This window comes from Salmo salar, chromosome 04, assembly GCF_965601325.2.
Source record: "Salmo salar chromosome 04, fSalSal1, whole genome shotgun sequence".
NCBI classification, from domain to species: domain Eukaryota; kingdom Metazoa; phylum Chordata; class Actinopteri; order Salmoniformes; family Salmonidae; genus Salmo; species Salmo salar.
The window spans coordinates 93038034-93055599 of NC_138294.1; the positions used below are offsets into that span (position 1 = coordinate 93038034).

The 17566-nt window shown below is 43.8% G+C and overlaps 1 protein-coding gene across 2 annotated transcripts in view; it reads left to right on the forward strand.

Annotated features, from left to right (window-relative positions):
* Window positions 1-12635: 12635 nt before the first annotated feature.
* The window catches only part of LOC106604032 (uncharacterized), a 64523-nt gene continuing 59592 nt past the window's right edge, over window positions 12636-17566 (forward strand). The window contains exon 1 of one of the 2 annotated variants that reach the window (XM_082974821.1): window positions 12636-12912. In XM_082974821.1, coding sequence (XP_082830947.1) covers window positions 12787-12912 — 126 coding nt within the window. In that variant the 5' untranslated portion in view covers window positions 12636-12786. The remainder of the gene's footprint in view (window positions 12913-17566) is intronic. The other variant, XM_082974823.1, reaches the window with a different exon arrangement.

Sequence of the window (17566 nt, forward strand, 5' to 3'; positions counted from 1 at the left end):
AGTCTGGGTCTACATGGTAACGGGTTACCTCCACCAGTCTGGGTCTACATGGTAACGGGTCACCTCCACCAGTCTGGGTTGTCATGGTAACAGGTCACCTCCACCAGTCTGGGTCTACATGGTAACGGGTCACCTCCACCAGTCTGGGTTGTCATGGTAATGGGTCACCTCCACCAGTCTGGGTCTACATGGTAACGGGTCACCTCCACCAGTCTGGGTTGTCATGGTAATGGGTCACCTCCACCAGTCTGGGTCTACATGGTAACGGGTCACCTCCATCAGTCTGGGTCTACATGGTAACGGGTCACCTCCACCAGTCTGGGTTGTCAAGGTAACGGGTCACCTCCACCAGTCTGGGTTGTCATGGTAATGGGTTACCTCCACCAGTCTGGGTCTACATGGTAACGGGTCACCTCCACCAGTCTGGGTTGTCATGGTAACGGGTCACCTCCACCAGTCTGGGTTGTCATGGTAATGGGTCACCTCCACCAGTCTGGGTCTACATGGTAACGGGTCACCTCCACCAGTCTGGGTTGTCATGGTAACAGGTCACCTCCACCAGTCTGGGTCTACATGGTAACGGGTCACCTCCACCAGTCTGGGTTGTCATGGTAACGGGTCACCTCCACCAGTCTGGGTTGTCATGGTAATGGGTCACCTCCACCAGTCTGGGTCTACATGGTAACGGGTCACCTCCACCAGTCTGGGTTGTCATGGTAACGGGTCACCTCCACCAGTCTGGGTTGTCATGGCAATGGGTCACCTCCACCAGTCTGGGTCTACATGGTAACGGGTCACCTCCACCAGTCTGGGTTGTCATGGTAACAGGTCAACTCCACCAGTCTTGGTCTACATGGTAACGGGTCACCTCCACCAGTCTGGGTTGTCATGGTAACAGGTCATCTCCACCAGTCTGGGTTGTCATGGTAACGGGTCATCTCCACCAGTCTGGGTTGTCATGGTAACGGGTCATCTCCACCAGTCTGGGTCTACATGGTAACGGGTCATGTCCACCAGTCTGGGTTGTCATGGTAACGGGTCACCTCCACCAGTCTGGGTTGTCATGGTAACGGGTCACCTCCACCAGTCTGGGTCTACATGGTAACGGGTCACGTCCACCAGTCTGGGTTGTCATGGTAACGGGTCACCTCCACCAGTCTGGGTTGTCATGGTAACGGGTCACCTCCACCAGTCTGGGTCTACATGGTAACGGGTCACCTCCACCAGTCTGGGTCTACATGGTAACGGGTCACCTCCACCAGTCTGGGTCTACATGGTAACGGGTTACCTCCACCAGTCTGGGTCTACATGGTAATGGGTCACCTCCACCAGTCTGGGTCTACATGGTAACGGGTCACCTCCACCAGTCTGGGTTGTCATGGTAACGGGTCACCTCCACCAGTCTGGGTCTACATGGTAACGGGTCACCTCCACCAGTCTGGGTCTACATGGTAACGGGTTACCTCCACCAGTCTGGGTCTACATGGTAACGGGTCACCTCCACCAGTCTGGGTCTACATGGTAACGGGTTACCTCCACCAGTCTGGGTCTACATGGTAACGGGTCACCTCCACCAGTCTGGGTTGTCATGGTAACGGGTCACCTCCACCAGTCTGGGTCTACATGGTAACGGGTCACCTCCACCAGTCTGGGTCTACATGGTAACGGGTTACCTCCACCAGTCTGGGTTGTCATGGTAACGGGTCACCTCCACCAGTCTGGGTTGTCATGGTAACGGGTCACCTCCACCAGTCTGGGTTGTCATGGTAACGGGTCATCTCCACCAGTCTGGGTTGTCATGGTAACGGGTCATCTCCACCAGTCTGGGTCTACATGGTAACGGGTTACCTCCACCAGTCTGGGTTGTCATGGTAACGGGTCACCTCCACCAGTCTGGGTTGTCATGGTAACGGGTCACCTCCACCAGTCTGGGTTGTCATGGTAACGGGTCACCTCCACCAGTCTGGGTTGTCATGGTAACGGGTCACCTCCACCAGTCTGGGTTGTCATGGTAACGGGTCACCTCCACCAGTTAGCAGCCAGCTATAGGAGACCAAACTTTAATGTTTATTTTTTTTTTTTTTTTTTACTGACGTTTGAAGAAAAACAATGTTCTCTGTCGGTCGACGTGTCGACGGAAGTTATTTACGAAACAGAAACAATAGAGATAAATGTTTACGTGTATTACGATAGTTCGGATTTCTGGATGGAACAAGCACTTCCTCCATGAACTGAACTGTCTGATCTCTCATGGAAGAGATGAACAGGAAAGGAAAGAGAGAGTCAATGTGGTCCGTACTCTTCCTCTCTTCTTCCACCATACTCTTCCTCTCTTCTTCCACCATACTCTTCCTCTCTTCTTCCACCATACTCTTCCTCTCTTCTTCCACCATACTCTTCCTCTCTTCTTCCACCATACTCTTCCTCTCTTCTTCCACCATACTCTTCCTCTCTTCTTCCACCATACTCTTCCTCTCTTCTTCCACCATACTCTTCCTCTCTTCTTCCACCATACTCTTCCTCTCTTCTTCCACCATACTCTTCCTCTCTTCTTCCACCATACTCTCTCCGGAACACTGATGCCTTTCTGTGGTGTTTGGGTACTAGTTATATACTTCAGTCCACATTTATAAGCCTTTACAGATCATAGCTCAACTACATGCTAGCTGCGTCTGGACTCCACCTTCAGTCCAGGAGACAGGGGTTTATTTACTGCTACGAGAAGAGCAATATGTTCTGAACCAGGGGTTCAGTTCAGGAGTCACAAATATTTTTCGAATTGAAAAAGGTACTAAATTAACTTGGCTAATTAGAGAGCAAATGTTTTCCATTTCAAAAACGTTTTCCCATTTGTGCTTTCTGAACGTAACCCAAACCCAGGGGTGTTCTCTGTTCTCTCTGTGGACACACAGTGTTGCAGGTAGAAATAGCATCTATAGATCACATTTCACAAGGAAAATAGAATGTCTTCTCTATAGATGTAATATCTATCTGTGACATTGTTTCTCTGTTCCCTGTCTTCTCTCTGCCTCCCAAAATGGCACTCTGGTCTAAAGTAGTGCACTACATAGGGAATAGGGCTCTGGTTAAAGGTTGTGCACTACATAGGGACTAGGGTGCCATTTGGGATGTACCCCTGGACTAACTAACTCAGAGGTCCTGAACAGTAAAGTGAATAAAACATCACCAATATTATTTAAAAAAAAATTCTCCTCTAGAAATGCTCAGAATTTTAAGAGAAAAAAAAATGTACTTTTTCTTTCATGTCAAACTACCAGGAAGTCTGAAAAGACAGAGTGGGGCGAGGAGATCACCTCGACTGACGGGTCCTTTGAAAACGGCGGTGTCAAACAACGTGGACGCGCTGAGCCGTGTTACAGTGAGATTATCTCAAGCAAATTTGATGATACGCAAAGAAACTCAAAATAACATTGAAATTACAGTAAATAACTTTCATTCCTTTCACACATCACGGTTTCACAAATATATATATATATATTTTTGCTGTCAGCACCATTTTTATAAAGCTATCTTGACCAATTTGATTTGAAACGACAGGGTGAAGTCTGGGTAAACTTCATACATTATATTTTTAACTGCCAGACAATGGTCTTATATCATGACTATCAATGATGTCAAGAAGTTTGTATGAATCTCCTGTTTTGGCACGTCTGTTAATGTAACGACATGGCATTACCATTGGTGTATTAAAATAAGATATTATTTTTTTTTTTTTGTGACATTCTCCTGAGTCCAAGTGTTTGACACGTGGGGGAGGGGTACCATTTAACTTTATGATCAAACTTGATCAATGTACAAGCAACAGTCATTTATCATACATTGGTCTTCCTACTTTGATCTGGTTTCATCCAAATATCATGAAATGTCATGATTTTGACTGTTCAGGACCTTTAACAGAACATGGTTTGGTGACAGGGTCTTGTTTGTACACTATGTAAATAATACAATTTAATATTTATTTATTTTATTTATTTATCTACATCTGAACAATAACAATACAAGTCAAGTGTACATATACGTGGATCAACTTCCCGTCACATGACTCTGTGAGAATGATGTCACTTCCTCTGTAACAGTGTCTTCTGGGTACTGTAGTACTTCACGTGTCACCACAGTAGCTACCTGGGAAATGTGATGCGTTCAGTTCGACGCCTCTCCTCAGTGCACCAGTGTGTTAGAATTGGTTGTGTGTGATACCTAAACCTCTGTTCAAATACAGTTTATTAAAATCAATGCTGTAAACACACAAAGCTGTTGACCTGCGTGTATTGAACAGCTCTCCATGTGTTTATGCTAGAGGCTTATCGTGTCATGTCATTGCTGCAGCTCAATCCCCTCTTTCCGCCGATATGAAGTGTGTGCCTATAACATAACACGGGGGTTGTTTTTCTACACACGAGAGAAAATCTTCGCAAAATTGTCTGTAGAACATGAACAATTTGATCTACAAAAAACGAATACATTTGATGAGACTCACGAACACGACGGTGTCGTTTGTTTTGCTCTATGACCTCTACGAGCTTTACAGCAGTCGTCTGAACTCTCTGATGCGGATAGGCTCATTTCGAAGAGGTCTACTTGACATAACCTGTCCTTCCGGGCCGAAGCGTTTGATCTTCAGGGGAGTTGTTTGAAGGTAACCCAGTACCAGGCTGTAAAAAAAATGGCACAACATGCATACGGGGTAAAAACTGCCAATGAATAAAGTGATTGAACATGGCTCTACATGGCTCTATTGTTCTGAGTTTAGCTCAGGGAAGAGAACCGGAAACTGTGAAATAACTACATCTTAAATGATGTCAAGAAGATTGTTACGTGTATTAGATTATTACGTGTATTAGATTGTTACGTGTATTAGATTGTTACGTGTATTAGAATGTTACGTGTATTAGATTGTTACGTGTATTAGATTGTTACGTGTATTAGATTGTTACGTGTATTAGATTGTTATGTGTATTAGAATGTTACGTGTATTAGAATGTTACGTGTATTAGTTTGTTACGTGTATTAGATTGTTACGTGTATTAGATTATTACGTGTATTAGATTGTTACGTGTATTAGATTGTTACGTGTATTAGAATGTTACGTGTATTAGATTGTTACGTGTATTAGATTGTTACGTGTATTAGAATGTTACGTGTATTAGATTGTTACGTGTATTAGATTGTTACGTGTATTAGTTTGTTACGTGTATTAGTTTGTTACGTGTATTAGATTGTTACGTGTATTAGTTTATTACGTGTATTAGAATGTTATGTGTATTAGTTTATTATGTGTATTAGTTTGTTACGTGTATTAGAATGTTATGTGTATTAGATTGTTACGTGTATTAGATTATTACGTGTATTAGAATGTTATGTGTATTAGTTTGTTATGTGTATTAGTTTGTTACGTGTATTTTAAACTCTTCACACCTGAGAGAGCTGGACCTGAGTGACAAGGACCTGCAGGATTCAGGAGTGGAAGTGCTGTCAGCTGGACTGAAGAACCCAAACTGGAGACAATAAGCTCTTCTGTCAGTAATATTTATTTGTACCCAAACTCATTTTTTATAGAACTACTCATTAACCGTTATCTTAACCCTAACTTAACCTGTGATGGCTAGGGGGCAGTATTTTCACGGCTGGATAAAAAACGTACCCAATTTAATCTGGTTACTACTCCTGCCCAGTAACTAGAATATGTATATAATTATTGGCTTTGGATAGAAAACACCCTATAGTTTCTAAAACTGTTTGAATGGTGTCTGTGAGTATAACAGAACTCATATGGCAGGCAAAAACCTGAGAAGATTTCATGCAGGAAGTGGCCTGTCTGACAAGATGTCGTTCTTCTTGTCTCTGTTTATTGAAGAGTGAGGATCTTAGCTGTCCCGTGACACTTCCTACGGCTTTGCAGGCTCTGGCTGAAAAAAAGTAGCGCGTTTGGGTAGTGGCTGGTTACAGTACTGTGAGACTCAGGCTCGTGCCCGCGTCGACCGAAAGCTTTGTTTACTTTCCTCTGTTTAGCTAAATGGACATTCCCGGTCGGAATATTATCGCTATTTTACGAGAAAAATGGCATAAAAATTGATTTTAAACAGCGGTTGACATGCTTCGAAGTACGATAATGGAATATTTAGATTTTTTTTGTCACGAATTGCGCCATGCGCACGACCCTTATTTACCCTTTCAGATAGTGTCTGGAACGCACGAACAAAACGCCGCAATTTGGATATAACGATGGATTATTTTGGACCAAACTAACATTTGTTATTGAAGTAGCAGTCCTGGGAGTGCATTCTGACGAAGACAACAAAAGGTAATCAAACTTTTATAATAGTAAATCTGATATTGGTGAGTGCTAAACTTGCCGGGTGTCTAAATAGCTAGCCCTGTGATGCCGGGCTATGTACTTAGAATATTGCAAAATGTGCTTTCACCAAAAAGCTATTTTAAAATCGGACATATCGAGTGCATAGAGGAGTTCTGTGTCTATAATTCTTAAAATAATTGTTATGCTTTTTGTGAACGTTTATCGTGAGTAATTTAGTAAATTGTTAGCAAATTCCTCCGGAAGTTTGCGGGGGGTATGCTAGTTCTGAACGTCACATGCTAATGTAAAAAGCTGTTTTTTGATCTAAATATGAACTTGATTGAACAAAACATGCAGGTATTGTATAACATAATGTCCTAGGGTTGTCATCTGATGAAGATCATCAAAGGTTAGTTCTGCATTTAGCTGTGGTTTGGGTTTATGTGACATTATATGCTAGCTTGAAAAATGGGTGTCTGATTATTTCTGGCTTGGTACTCTGCTGACATAATCTAATGTTTTGCTTTCGCTGTAAAGCCTTTTTGAAATCGGACAGTGTGGTTAGATAAAGGAGAGTCTTGTCTTTAAAATGCTGTGAAATAGTCATATGTTTGAAAAATTGAAGTTTTTGTATTTTTGAGGAATTTGTAATTCGCGCCACGCCTATCATTGGATATTGGAGCAGGTGTTCCGCTAGCGCAACGTCTAGATGTAAGAGGTTAAACAATTAAAAAAAGAGTAGGACTGTTTTTAGTTTTTTTTAAGAAGTTGAGGTTTGTTAAAAACCTCTCTAGGGTACGTGGGACGCTAACGTCCCACCTGACCAACATCCAGTGAAAGTGTAGGGCGCCAAATTCAAACAATAGAATCTCATAATTAAAATTCCTCAAACATACAAGTATTATACAAACTTCTTGTTAATCCAACCACAATGTCCGATTTCAAAAAGGCTTTACGGTGAAAGCATACCATGCAAATATGTTAGGTCAGCGCCTAGTCACAAAAAAACATTGCCATTTTCTAGCCAAAGAGAGGAGTCACAAAAAGCAGAAATAGAGATAAAATGAATCACTAACCTTTGATGATCTTCATCAGATGACACTCATAGGACTTCATGTTACACAATACATGTATGTTTTGTTTGATAAAGTTCATATTTATATCCAAAAATCTCAGTTTACATTGGCGCGTTATGTTCAGTAATGTTTTGCACCGAAAACATTCAGTGATTTTGCAGAGAGCCACATCAATTTACAGAAATACTCATCATAAACTTTGATGAAAGATACAAGTGTTATACATAGGATTAAAGAAACTTCTCCTTAATGCAACCGCTGTGTCATATTTCAAATAAGCTTTATGGCAAAAGCACACCATGCAATAATCTGAGTACAGCGCTCAGCCACCAAAACAAGCCATACAGATATGTTGTGGAGTCAACAAAAGTCAGAAATAGCGTTATAAATATTCACTTACCTTTGATGATCTTCATCAGAATGCACTCCCAGGAATCCCAGTTCCACAATAAATGTTTGTTTTGTTCGATAAAGTTCATCTTTATGTCCAAATACCTCCTTTTTGTTCGTGCGTTTATTTCACTAAACCAAATGCACAAGGTGCGGACACTAAGTCCAGACAAAAAGTCAAAAAAGATCCATTACAGTTCGTAGAAACATGTCAAACGATGTATATAATCAATCTTTAGGATGTTTTTATCATAAATCTTCAATAATATTCCAACCGGACAATTCCTTTGTCTTTAGAAATGAAAGGGAACGGAGCTCGTGCTCACGGCTGCGCATGTGACTAAACTAAAGGCTTTCAGCCAGACCACTGGTTCAAACAGCTCTTATTCGCTCCCTTTTCACAATAGAAGCCTGAAACAACGTTCTAAAGACTGTTGACATCTAGTGGAAGCCTTAGGAAGTGCAATATGACCAAATTTACACTGTATACTGGATAGGAAATCACTTGAAAACTACAAACCTCAGATTTCCCACTTTCTGGTTGGATTTGTCTCAGGTTTTTGCCTGCCATATGAGTTCTGTTACACTCACAAACATCATTCAAACAGTTTTAGAAACTTCAGGGTGTTTTCTATCCAAATCTATAATATGCATATCCTAGCTTCTGGGCCTGAGTAGCAGGCAGTTTACTCTGGGCACGCTATTCATCCGTACATGAAAATACTGCCCCCTAAACAACCTCAACTGGAATCCTGCCGGTCTGTCATCTGTGCACTTACAAGCAGCTGGGAGAGAGCTTATTGTGCTAAGTAAAACCCAACCCTAAAGAACATGCAGTCCATCAAGTCCTCAACTACAGACATGCCAACGCACAGTCATACTCGTCCATTATCAACAGAAACTCTGCTGTCAAAGACATGCCTCACTACTAGACCCCTGGTCAGACACGTCAACACACAGTCAAACTGGTTCCTTATCAGCAGCAACTCTGCTGGCTCTGCCAAAGACATACCTCAATGACAGACCCATGGTCAGACACGTCAACACACAGTCAAACTGGTTCCTTATCAGCAGCAACTCTGCTGGCTCTGCCAAAGACATGCCTCACTGTTGGCTGGAGATCTAGACAAAGGAGAGAGAGAGAGGAGGAGAGATGAAGGGGTGAGAAGGAGAGAGGAGAGTTGAAGGGGAGAGAAGGAGAAAGGAGGAGAGAGAGGAGCGTTGAATGGGAGAGAAGGAGAGACAGGAGAGTTAAAGGAGAGAGAAGGAGAGGGAGGAGAGTTGAAGGGGAGAGAAGGAGAAGGAGAGAGGAGAGTTGAAGGGGAGAGAAGAAGAGACAGAGGAGAGAAGGAAAGAGAAGGAGAAAGAGGAGATTTGAAGTTGAGAGAAGGAGAGTTGAAGGGGCGAGAAGGAGGAGAACGAGAGAGAGGAGAGTTGAAGGGGCGAGAAGGAGGAGAACGAGAGAGAGGAGAGTTGAAGGGGCGAGAAGGAGGAGAACGAGAGAGAGGAGAGTTGAAGGGGCGAGAAGGAGGAGAACGAGAGAGAGGAGAGTTGAAGTTGAGAGAAGGAGATAAGAGAGGAGAGTTGGAGGGAAGAGAAGGAGAGAGGAGCGTTGAAGGGGAGAGAAGGAGAGACAGGAGAGTTAACCTGTTGGGGCTAGGGGCAGTATTTGCACGGCCGGATAAAAAACGTACCCGATTTAATCTGGTTACTACTCCTGCCCAGTAACTAGAATATGCATATAATTATTGGCTTTGGATAGAAAACACTCCAAAGTTTCTAAAACTGTTTGAATGGTGTCTGTGAGTATAACAGAACTCATTTGGCAGGCCAAAACCTGAGAAGATTCCAAACAGGAAGCGCTCTCTCTGACCATTTCTTGGCCTTCTTGATCATCTCTAACCAAAACAGGGGATCTCTGGCATAACGTGACATTTTCTAACGCTCCCATAGGCTCTCAGAAGGCGCCAGAAAGCTGAATGGTGGCTTTGCAGGCCCTGGCTGAAAAACATTAGCGCATTTTGTAAGTGGTCGATCTGAGAACAATGAGACTGGGGTGCATATAGGAGTTCTGTATCTATAATTCATAAAATAATTCTTATGTTTTTTGTGAACGTTTATCGTGAGTAATTTAGTAAATTCACCGGAAGTGTTCGGTGGGAATGCTAGTCACATGCTAGTCACATGCTAATGTAAAAAGCTGGTTTTTGATATAAATATGAACTTGATTGAACATAACATGCATGTATTGTATAACATAATGTCCTAGGATTGTCATCTGATGAAGATCATCAAAGGTTAGTGCTGCATTTAGCTGTGGTTTGGGTTTATGTGACATTATATGCTAGCTTGAAAAATGGGTGTCTGATTATTTCTGGCTGGGTACTCTGCTGACATAATCTAATGTTTTGCTTTCGTTGTCAAGCCTTTTTGAAATCGGACAGTGTGGTTAGATTAACCTCTATGGGCAAGGCGGGACGAATTCGTCCCACCTACGTAACAGCCACCTGAATTCAGTGGCGCGATTTTTGAATCGTTTGAAATACTATTACTTCAATTTCTCAAACATATGACTACTTTACAGCTATTTAAAGACAAGACTCTCCTTAATCTAACCACACTGACTGCTGTAAACGAAATCTGTGGTCAGCGTAAGACCTTTAATGCTACTGTCTGTTACTGTCTGCTGCTGTCTGTTACTATCGGCTACGGTCTGTTACCGTCTGTTACCGTCTGTTACCGTCTGTTACCGTCTGTTACCGTCGGTTACCATCTGTTACCGTCTGTTACCGTCTGCTGCTGTCTGTTGCTGTCTGTTGCTGTCGGTTGCTGTCTGTTGCTGTCTGTTACTGTCTGTTACTGTCTGCTATGGTCTGTTGCTGTCTGCTACTGTCTGTTACTGTCTGTTGCTGTCTGCTGCTGTCTGTTACTGTCTGTTACTGTCTGTTACTGTCTGCTACTGTCTGCAACTGTCTGCTGCTGTCTGCTGCTGTCTGCTGCTGTCTGTTACTGTCTGCTGCTGTCTGTTACTGTCTGCTACTGTCTGTTAGTGTCTGCTTCTGTCTGCTACTGCCTGTTACTGTCTGCTACTGTCTGCTACTGTCTGTTACTGTCTGTTACTGTCTGCTACTGTCTGCTACTGTCTGCTACTCTCTGTTACTGTCTGTTACGGTCTGCTACTGTCTGTTATTGTCTTTTACTGCCTGCTATGGTCTGCTACTGTCTGTTATTGTCGGCTACTGTCTGCTACTGTCTGCTACTCTCTGTTACTGTCTGTTACTGTCTGCTGCTATCTGTTACTGTCTGGTACTGTCTGCTGCTGTCTGCTACTGTCTGTTACTGTCTGGTACTGTCTGTTACTGTCTTCTGCTGTCTGCTGCTGTCTGTTGCTGTTGCTGCTGTCTGCTACTGTCTGCTACTCTCTGTTACCGTCTGCTACCGTCTGCTAATGTCTGCTGCTGTCTGCTGCTGTCTGCTGCTGTCTGCTGCTGTCTGTTACTGTCTGCTGCTGTCTGCTGCTGTCTGCTGCTGTCTGCTGCTGTCTGCTGCTGTCTGCTACTGTCTGCTACTCTCTGTTACCGTCTGCTACCGTCTGCTAATGTCTGCTGCTGTCTGTTATGGTGTGTTACTGTCTGCTACTGTCTGTTACTGTCTGTTACTGTCTGTTACTGTCTGTTACTGTCTGCTACTGTCTGCTACTGTCTGTTATGGTGTGTTACTGTCTGTTACTGTCTGCTACTGTCTGTTATTGTCTTTTACTGCCTGCTATGGTCTGTTACTGTCTGTTACTGTCTTACTGTCTGCTACTGTCTGTTGCTGTCTGCTGCTGTCTGCTGCTGTCTGTTACTGTCTGCTGCTGTCTGCTGCTGTCTGCTGCTGTCTGCTGCTGTCTGTTACTGTCTGCTGCTGTCTGCTGCTGTCTGCTACTGTCTGCTGCTGTCTGTTACTGTCTGTTACTGTCTGTTACTGTCTGCTATGGTCTGTTACTGTCTGCTACTGTCTGTTATGGTGTGTTACTGTCTGTTACTGTCTGCTACTGTCTGTTATTGTCTTTTACTGCCTGCTATGGTCTGTTACTGTCTGTTACTGTCTGTTACTGTCTGTTACTGTCTGCTGCTGTCTGCTGCTGTCTGCTGCTGTCTGTTACTGTCTGTTGCTGTCTGCTACTGTCTGTTACCGTCTGTTACTGTCTGTTACTGTCTGCTACTGTCTGCTGCTGTCTGTTGCTGTCTGTTGCTGTCTCCTGCTGTCTGTTACTGTCTGCTACTGTCTGCTGCTGTCTGCTGCTGTCTGTTACTGTCTGGTACTGTCAGAGACATCAATTCAAAGTCGTATCATTGAACCAATGTGGAAACAACGATGATTCAACCGATGTGCCCAGTGGGCTGCCAGGATGCCTTCAAGTCTGTTCTGGACTCCTGCCCTCAATCTGACTCATCATCTCACTTTTCAAGTCACAAACAACAATCTTTACCAGTCCGGGATTCCATAGTCAGTCATGCATGGTGATTAAAACAGGTTTGTGTGCTTAACGCGCAGTGGGAGATGCTTCCGTAAATATGTGTTTGTGTGTGTGTGTGTGCTTCTGAGTGTGGGACATGCTTCTGTAAATGTGTGTGTGTGTGTGTGTGTGTGTGTGTGTGTGTGTGTGTGTGTGTGTGTGTGTGTGTGTGTGTGTGTGTGTGTGTGTGTGTGTGTGTGTGTGTGGGAGATGCTTCTGTAAATGTGTGTGTGTGTGGGGGGGGGGGGGGGGGGAGTTCAGAATTCTTCTGTATTCTTGCAGGTTAATGTGTGTGTGTGTGTGTGTGCATATATGTGTGTGTGTGTGTGTGTGTGTGTGTGTGTGTGTGTGTGTGTGTGTGTGTGTGTGTGTGTGTTTGTGTGTAGTTCAGTGTGCTTGCAGGTTAATGTGCGCATGTGCCTCTACTGTACGTGTGTCTATTAAAGCAGAGTCAGTACTCAGACAGACAGACAGACAGACAGACAGACAGACAGACAGACACCATGTCTCCCTCCCAGTCCTCCCTACTAGTACTGCTGCTGATGGTCTCCTGCTCCTGGGCCCCCCGCTCCTTAGGAGGAACCATGACCTTCATCTTCATAGGGACCAACCCAGATGGGACCTACGGGGTGAGACCAATGACAATGATGATGCTTCCTATTAAAGCTGCAATATGCAGAAATCACTCTGTCATTTCCTGGTTGCTACAATTCTAATAGTTTGTCTAATTTCAGTTTGTGACAAAACAAGCTTGTATAGCGTAGATCTAAACTGCTGTGAAATATATTTTCAATAACCAACAATATAGTATTTTCAGCTTTTTGAAGCTGTTATACAAAACTGAAAGTAAAAGACACAAAAAGACAGATCTATAACTCACATTTCTACATATTGCAGCTTTAAGTGTTTTCTTCAACTGAGAGAAATTATAATTTGTTCTTGTTGTCATCTTGAAAAATACATTCTTCATAGGGTTGGAATATTACTAGTAACTTTCTAAATGTACCAGTAAACTAACAGAATGTACCAGTAAACTATCAGAATGTACCAGTAAACTACCAACATTTACCAGTAAACTACCAGCATTTCGAAAACATTCAAGGAGTTTTCCTAACGTGAAATATATAAAATAATTTTTTGAAATCCTATTACAAATCTATAAAACAAAGCAGTAAAACATTATCCTTGTCACAATCTTCGTCATCTGAAGAGGAGAAATCATCGGACCAATATGCAGCGGGTATATTGCTCATTTTCGATTTATTGAAGGTAAACACACTTAAACAAACTAACAACGATAACAGCCCAGTAAGGTGCACAGACTATAGTAGGAACAACCACCCACAAAACACAAGAGAAAACAAACCCACTTAAATATGGCCTCCAATTAGAGGCAACGACAACCAGCTGCCTCTAACTGGAGGTCGTTCCCAAAACCCAAACATAGAAATATAAAAACTAGATAAACACATAGAAATAGAAAATATAGAACATAAACCAAAAACCCCGAAACACACAAACCAAACACCCCCTGGCACACCCTGACCAAACTACAATAACAAATAACCCCTTTTACTGGTCAGAACGTGACTATTCTAAATATAACCCATAAATTTAGTGAATATTGTTGCTGAGTGTTTCACCATGGAAAATCCTGTATATTTCAATATTCAAAATGTCTCAATATATCAAATCAAATGTATTTATATAGCCCTTCTTACATCAGCTGATATCTCAAAGTGCTGTACAGAAACCCAGCCTAAAACCCCAAGCAGCAAGCATTGCAGGTGTAGAAGCACGGTGGCTAGGAAAAACTCCCTAGAAAGGCCAGAACCTAGGAAGAAACCTAGAGAGGAACCAGGCTATGAGGGTTGGCCAGTCCCCTTCTGGCTGTGCCGGGTGGAGATTATAACAGAACATGGCCAAGATGTTCAAATGTTCATAAATGACCAGCAGGGTCAAATAATAATAATCACAGTGGTTGTAGAGGGTGCAACAGGTCAGCACCTCAGGAGTAAATGTCAGTTGGCTTTTCATAGCCGATCATTGAGAGTATCTCTACCGCTCCTGCTGTCTCTATCTTGGTTGATGTTTGATGTAAATGTTTTTGGGCCAAACTGGCGCCAGTCGCAGTTATGACAAAAATCAATAGTTGGTAGTGTTGCAGAGTTAATTGGTAAATATGTCATTGTTGATTAGATGTTTTTTAATTAATTGGGCTATTTTCTAACCACATGGTCTATCTATTAGAAAGTTATGGTAAACATGGAAATAGATATAAAGAATATGAAAAACAAATCTGAAAACATATATAAATTACCAATGTTTCCATAGATTTCCAAAATGACATTTGAAAATTACTGGGGGTTTTGCTAACCTATTCTTAGCTAAAGAGGCTTGTAAAATGGACTCTACTGGTAGAAATGGAACGCACAATGTTTCCCTTTGGTGGTCTGTGGTGCATGTTTGCTGCCCTCTAGTGTTTATTGTCATGTATGGCTCTCCTTTTCTCACTACATATACCCACTCCTATTCACTTTGTATACCCACTCCTATTCACTACGTTTACCCACTCCTATTCACTACTTATACCCACTCCTATTCACTACTTATACCCACTCCTATTCACCACTTATACCCACTCCTATTCACCACTTATACCCACTCCTATTCACTACTTATACCCACTCCTATTCACTACTTATACCCACTCCTATTCACCACTTATACCCACTCCTATTCACTACATATACCCACTCCTATTCACTACTTATACCCACTCCTATTCACTACTTATACCCACCCCTATTTACTACTTATACCGACTCCTATTCACTACCTATGCCCACTCCTATTCACAGCTTATACCCGCTCCTATTCACTACGTACACCCACTCCTATTCACTGCTTAAATCCTACCCTATTCGACTACGTATACCCACTCCTATTCACTGCTTATACCCACTCCTATTCAAGTCTTCTCAGTATACAATGCCCCCCCCCCCCATCCACCCCTACGGATCTATAAAACTTACTCCACATTTTCAAAGTGATAGAACATTTTTGAAAATGTTCCACATTAATACAAAAACCATGTCTTCACACCCTGGGGGGCGGCAGGTATCCTAGTGGTTAGAGTGTAGGGGAGGCGGCAGGTAGCCTCGTGGTTAGAATGTAGGGGGGGCAGGTAGCCTAGTGGTTAGAGTGTAGAGGCGGCAGGTAGCCTAGTGGTTAGAGTGTAGGGGGGTAGGTAGTCTAGTGGTTAGAGTGTAGGGGCGGCAGGTAGACTAGTGGTTAGAGTGTAGGGTGGGTAGGTAGCCTAGTGGTTAGAGTGTGGGGGGGCAGGTAGCCTAGTGGTTAGAGTGTAGGGGCGGCAGGTAGCCTTGAGGTTAGAGTGTAGGGGAGAGGGCAGGTAGCCTAGTGGTTAGAGTGTAGGGGGGTAGGTAGCCTAGTGGTTAGAGTGTAGGGGTGGCAGGTAGCCTAGTGGTTAGAGTGTAGGGGGGGCAGGTAGCCTAGTGGTTAGAGTGTAGGGGCGGCAGGTAGCCTAGTGGTTAGAGTGTAGGGGGGGCAGGTAGCCTAGTGGTTAGAGTGTAGGGGCGGCAGGTAGCCTAGTGGTTAGAGTGTAGGGGTGGCAGGTAGCCTAGTGGTTAGAGTGTAGGGGGGAAGGTAGCCTAGTGGTTAGAGTGTAGAGGGGTAGGTAGCCTAGTGGTTAGAGTGTAGGGGGTGTAGGTAGCCTAGTGGTTAGAGTGTAGGGGGGGGGGGGCGGCAGGTAGCCTAGTGGTTAGAGTGTAGAGGGGTAGGTAGCCTAGTGGTTAGAGTGTAGAGGGGTAGGTAGCCTAGTGGTTAGAGTGTAGGGGGTGTAGGTAGCCTAGTGGTTAGAGTGTAGGGGCGGCAGGTAGCCTAGTGGTTAAAGTGTAGTGGTGGCAGGTAGCCTAGTGGTTAGAGTGTAGGGGGGTAGGTAGCCTAGTGATTAGAGTGTAGGGGGGGGGCAGGTAGTCTAGTGGTTAGAGTGTAGAGGGGCAGGTAGTCTAGTGGTTAGAGTGTAGGGGGGGGGCAGGTAGCCTAGTGGTTAGAGTGTAGGGGGGAAGGTAGCCTAGTGGTTAGAGTGTAGGGGCGGTAGGTAGCCTTGTGGTTAGAGTGTAGGGGGGGGGGGGGGGGCGGCAGGTAGCCTAGTGGTTAGAGTGTAGGGGGGGGGGGTGCGGCAGGTAGCCTAGTGGTTAGAGTGTAGAGGGGCAGGTAGTCTAGTGGTTAGAGTGTAGGGGGGTAGGTAGTCTAGTGGTTAGAGTGTAGAGGGGCAGGTAGCCTAGTGGTTAGAGTGTAGGGGCGGCAGGTAGTCTAGTGGTTAGAGTGTAGAGGGGCAGGTAGCCTAGTGGTTAGAGTGTAGGGGCGGCAGGTAGTCTAGTGGTTAGAGTGTAGAGGGATAGGTAGCCTAGTGGTTAGAGTGTAGGGGGGTAGGTAGCCTAGTGGTTAGAGTGTAGGGGGGTAGGTAGCCTTGTGGTTAGAGCTTTGGGCCAGTAACCGAAAGGTTGCTAGATCGAATTCCTGAACTGACAAGATAAAAATCTGTCGTTCTACCCCTGAACAATGCGGTTATTCCACTGTTCCTAGGCCGTCATCGTCAATAAGAATTTGTTATTAACTGTCTAGTAAAATAAAACCCTTGAGATAATACTTGGTGGAAGCTCTGTTTACAGTTATACATTTTTTCTACCAAGATTCTACCAACTTGGCACAAATTTTAGGGTAACACAAAGTGCTCAAGCTCAGTAAAACCATTCTGGTGTGTTTTTTAGTGTATGTCTCGCTGAACATAAAACTTTCCCAGGGTTAGATTTTCAGAAGATTGAGGTATTTCCATCTAACTTTCCTTCTTCATATTTATTTTGATCCTGACAAACTCCCCAGTTCCTGCCGGTGACAAGCATACCCATAACATGATGCGGCCACCACAACACTTGAAAATACAGAGAATCAATTACAAAAGACATTATTCTAAAGACACAACTGAATGGTTCACCAAGAGGTTATGAGTGTTCCTGATTGGTCCAGTTTCCATCCTCATGACTTCAATCAGCTTGGAAATTTTAACTAGGCAAGTCAGTTAAGAGCATATTCTTATTTACAATGACAGCCTAGGAACAGTGGGTTAACTGCCTTGTTCAGGGGCAGAACAACAGTTTTTTATCTTGGCGGCTCTGGGATTTGATCTTGCAACCATTTGGTTACTAGTCTAACACTCTAACCACTAGGCTACCTGCCACCCCAATACAATCGATACAATAC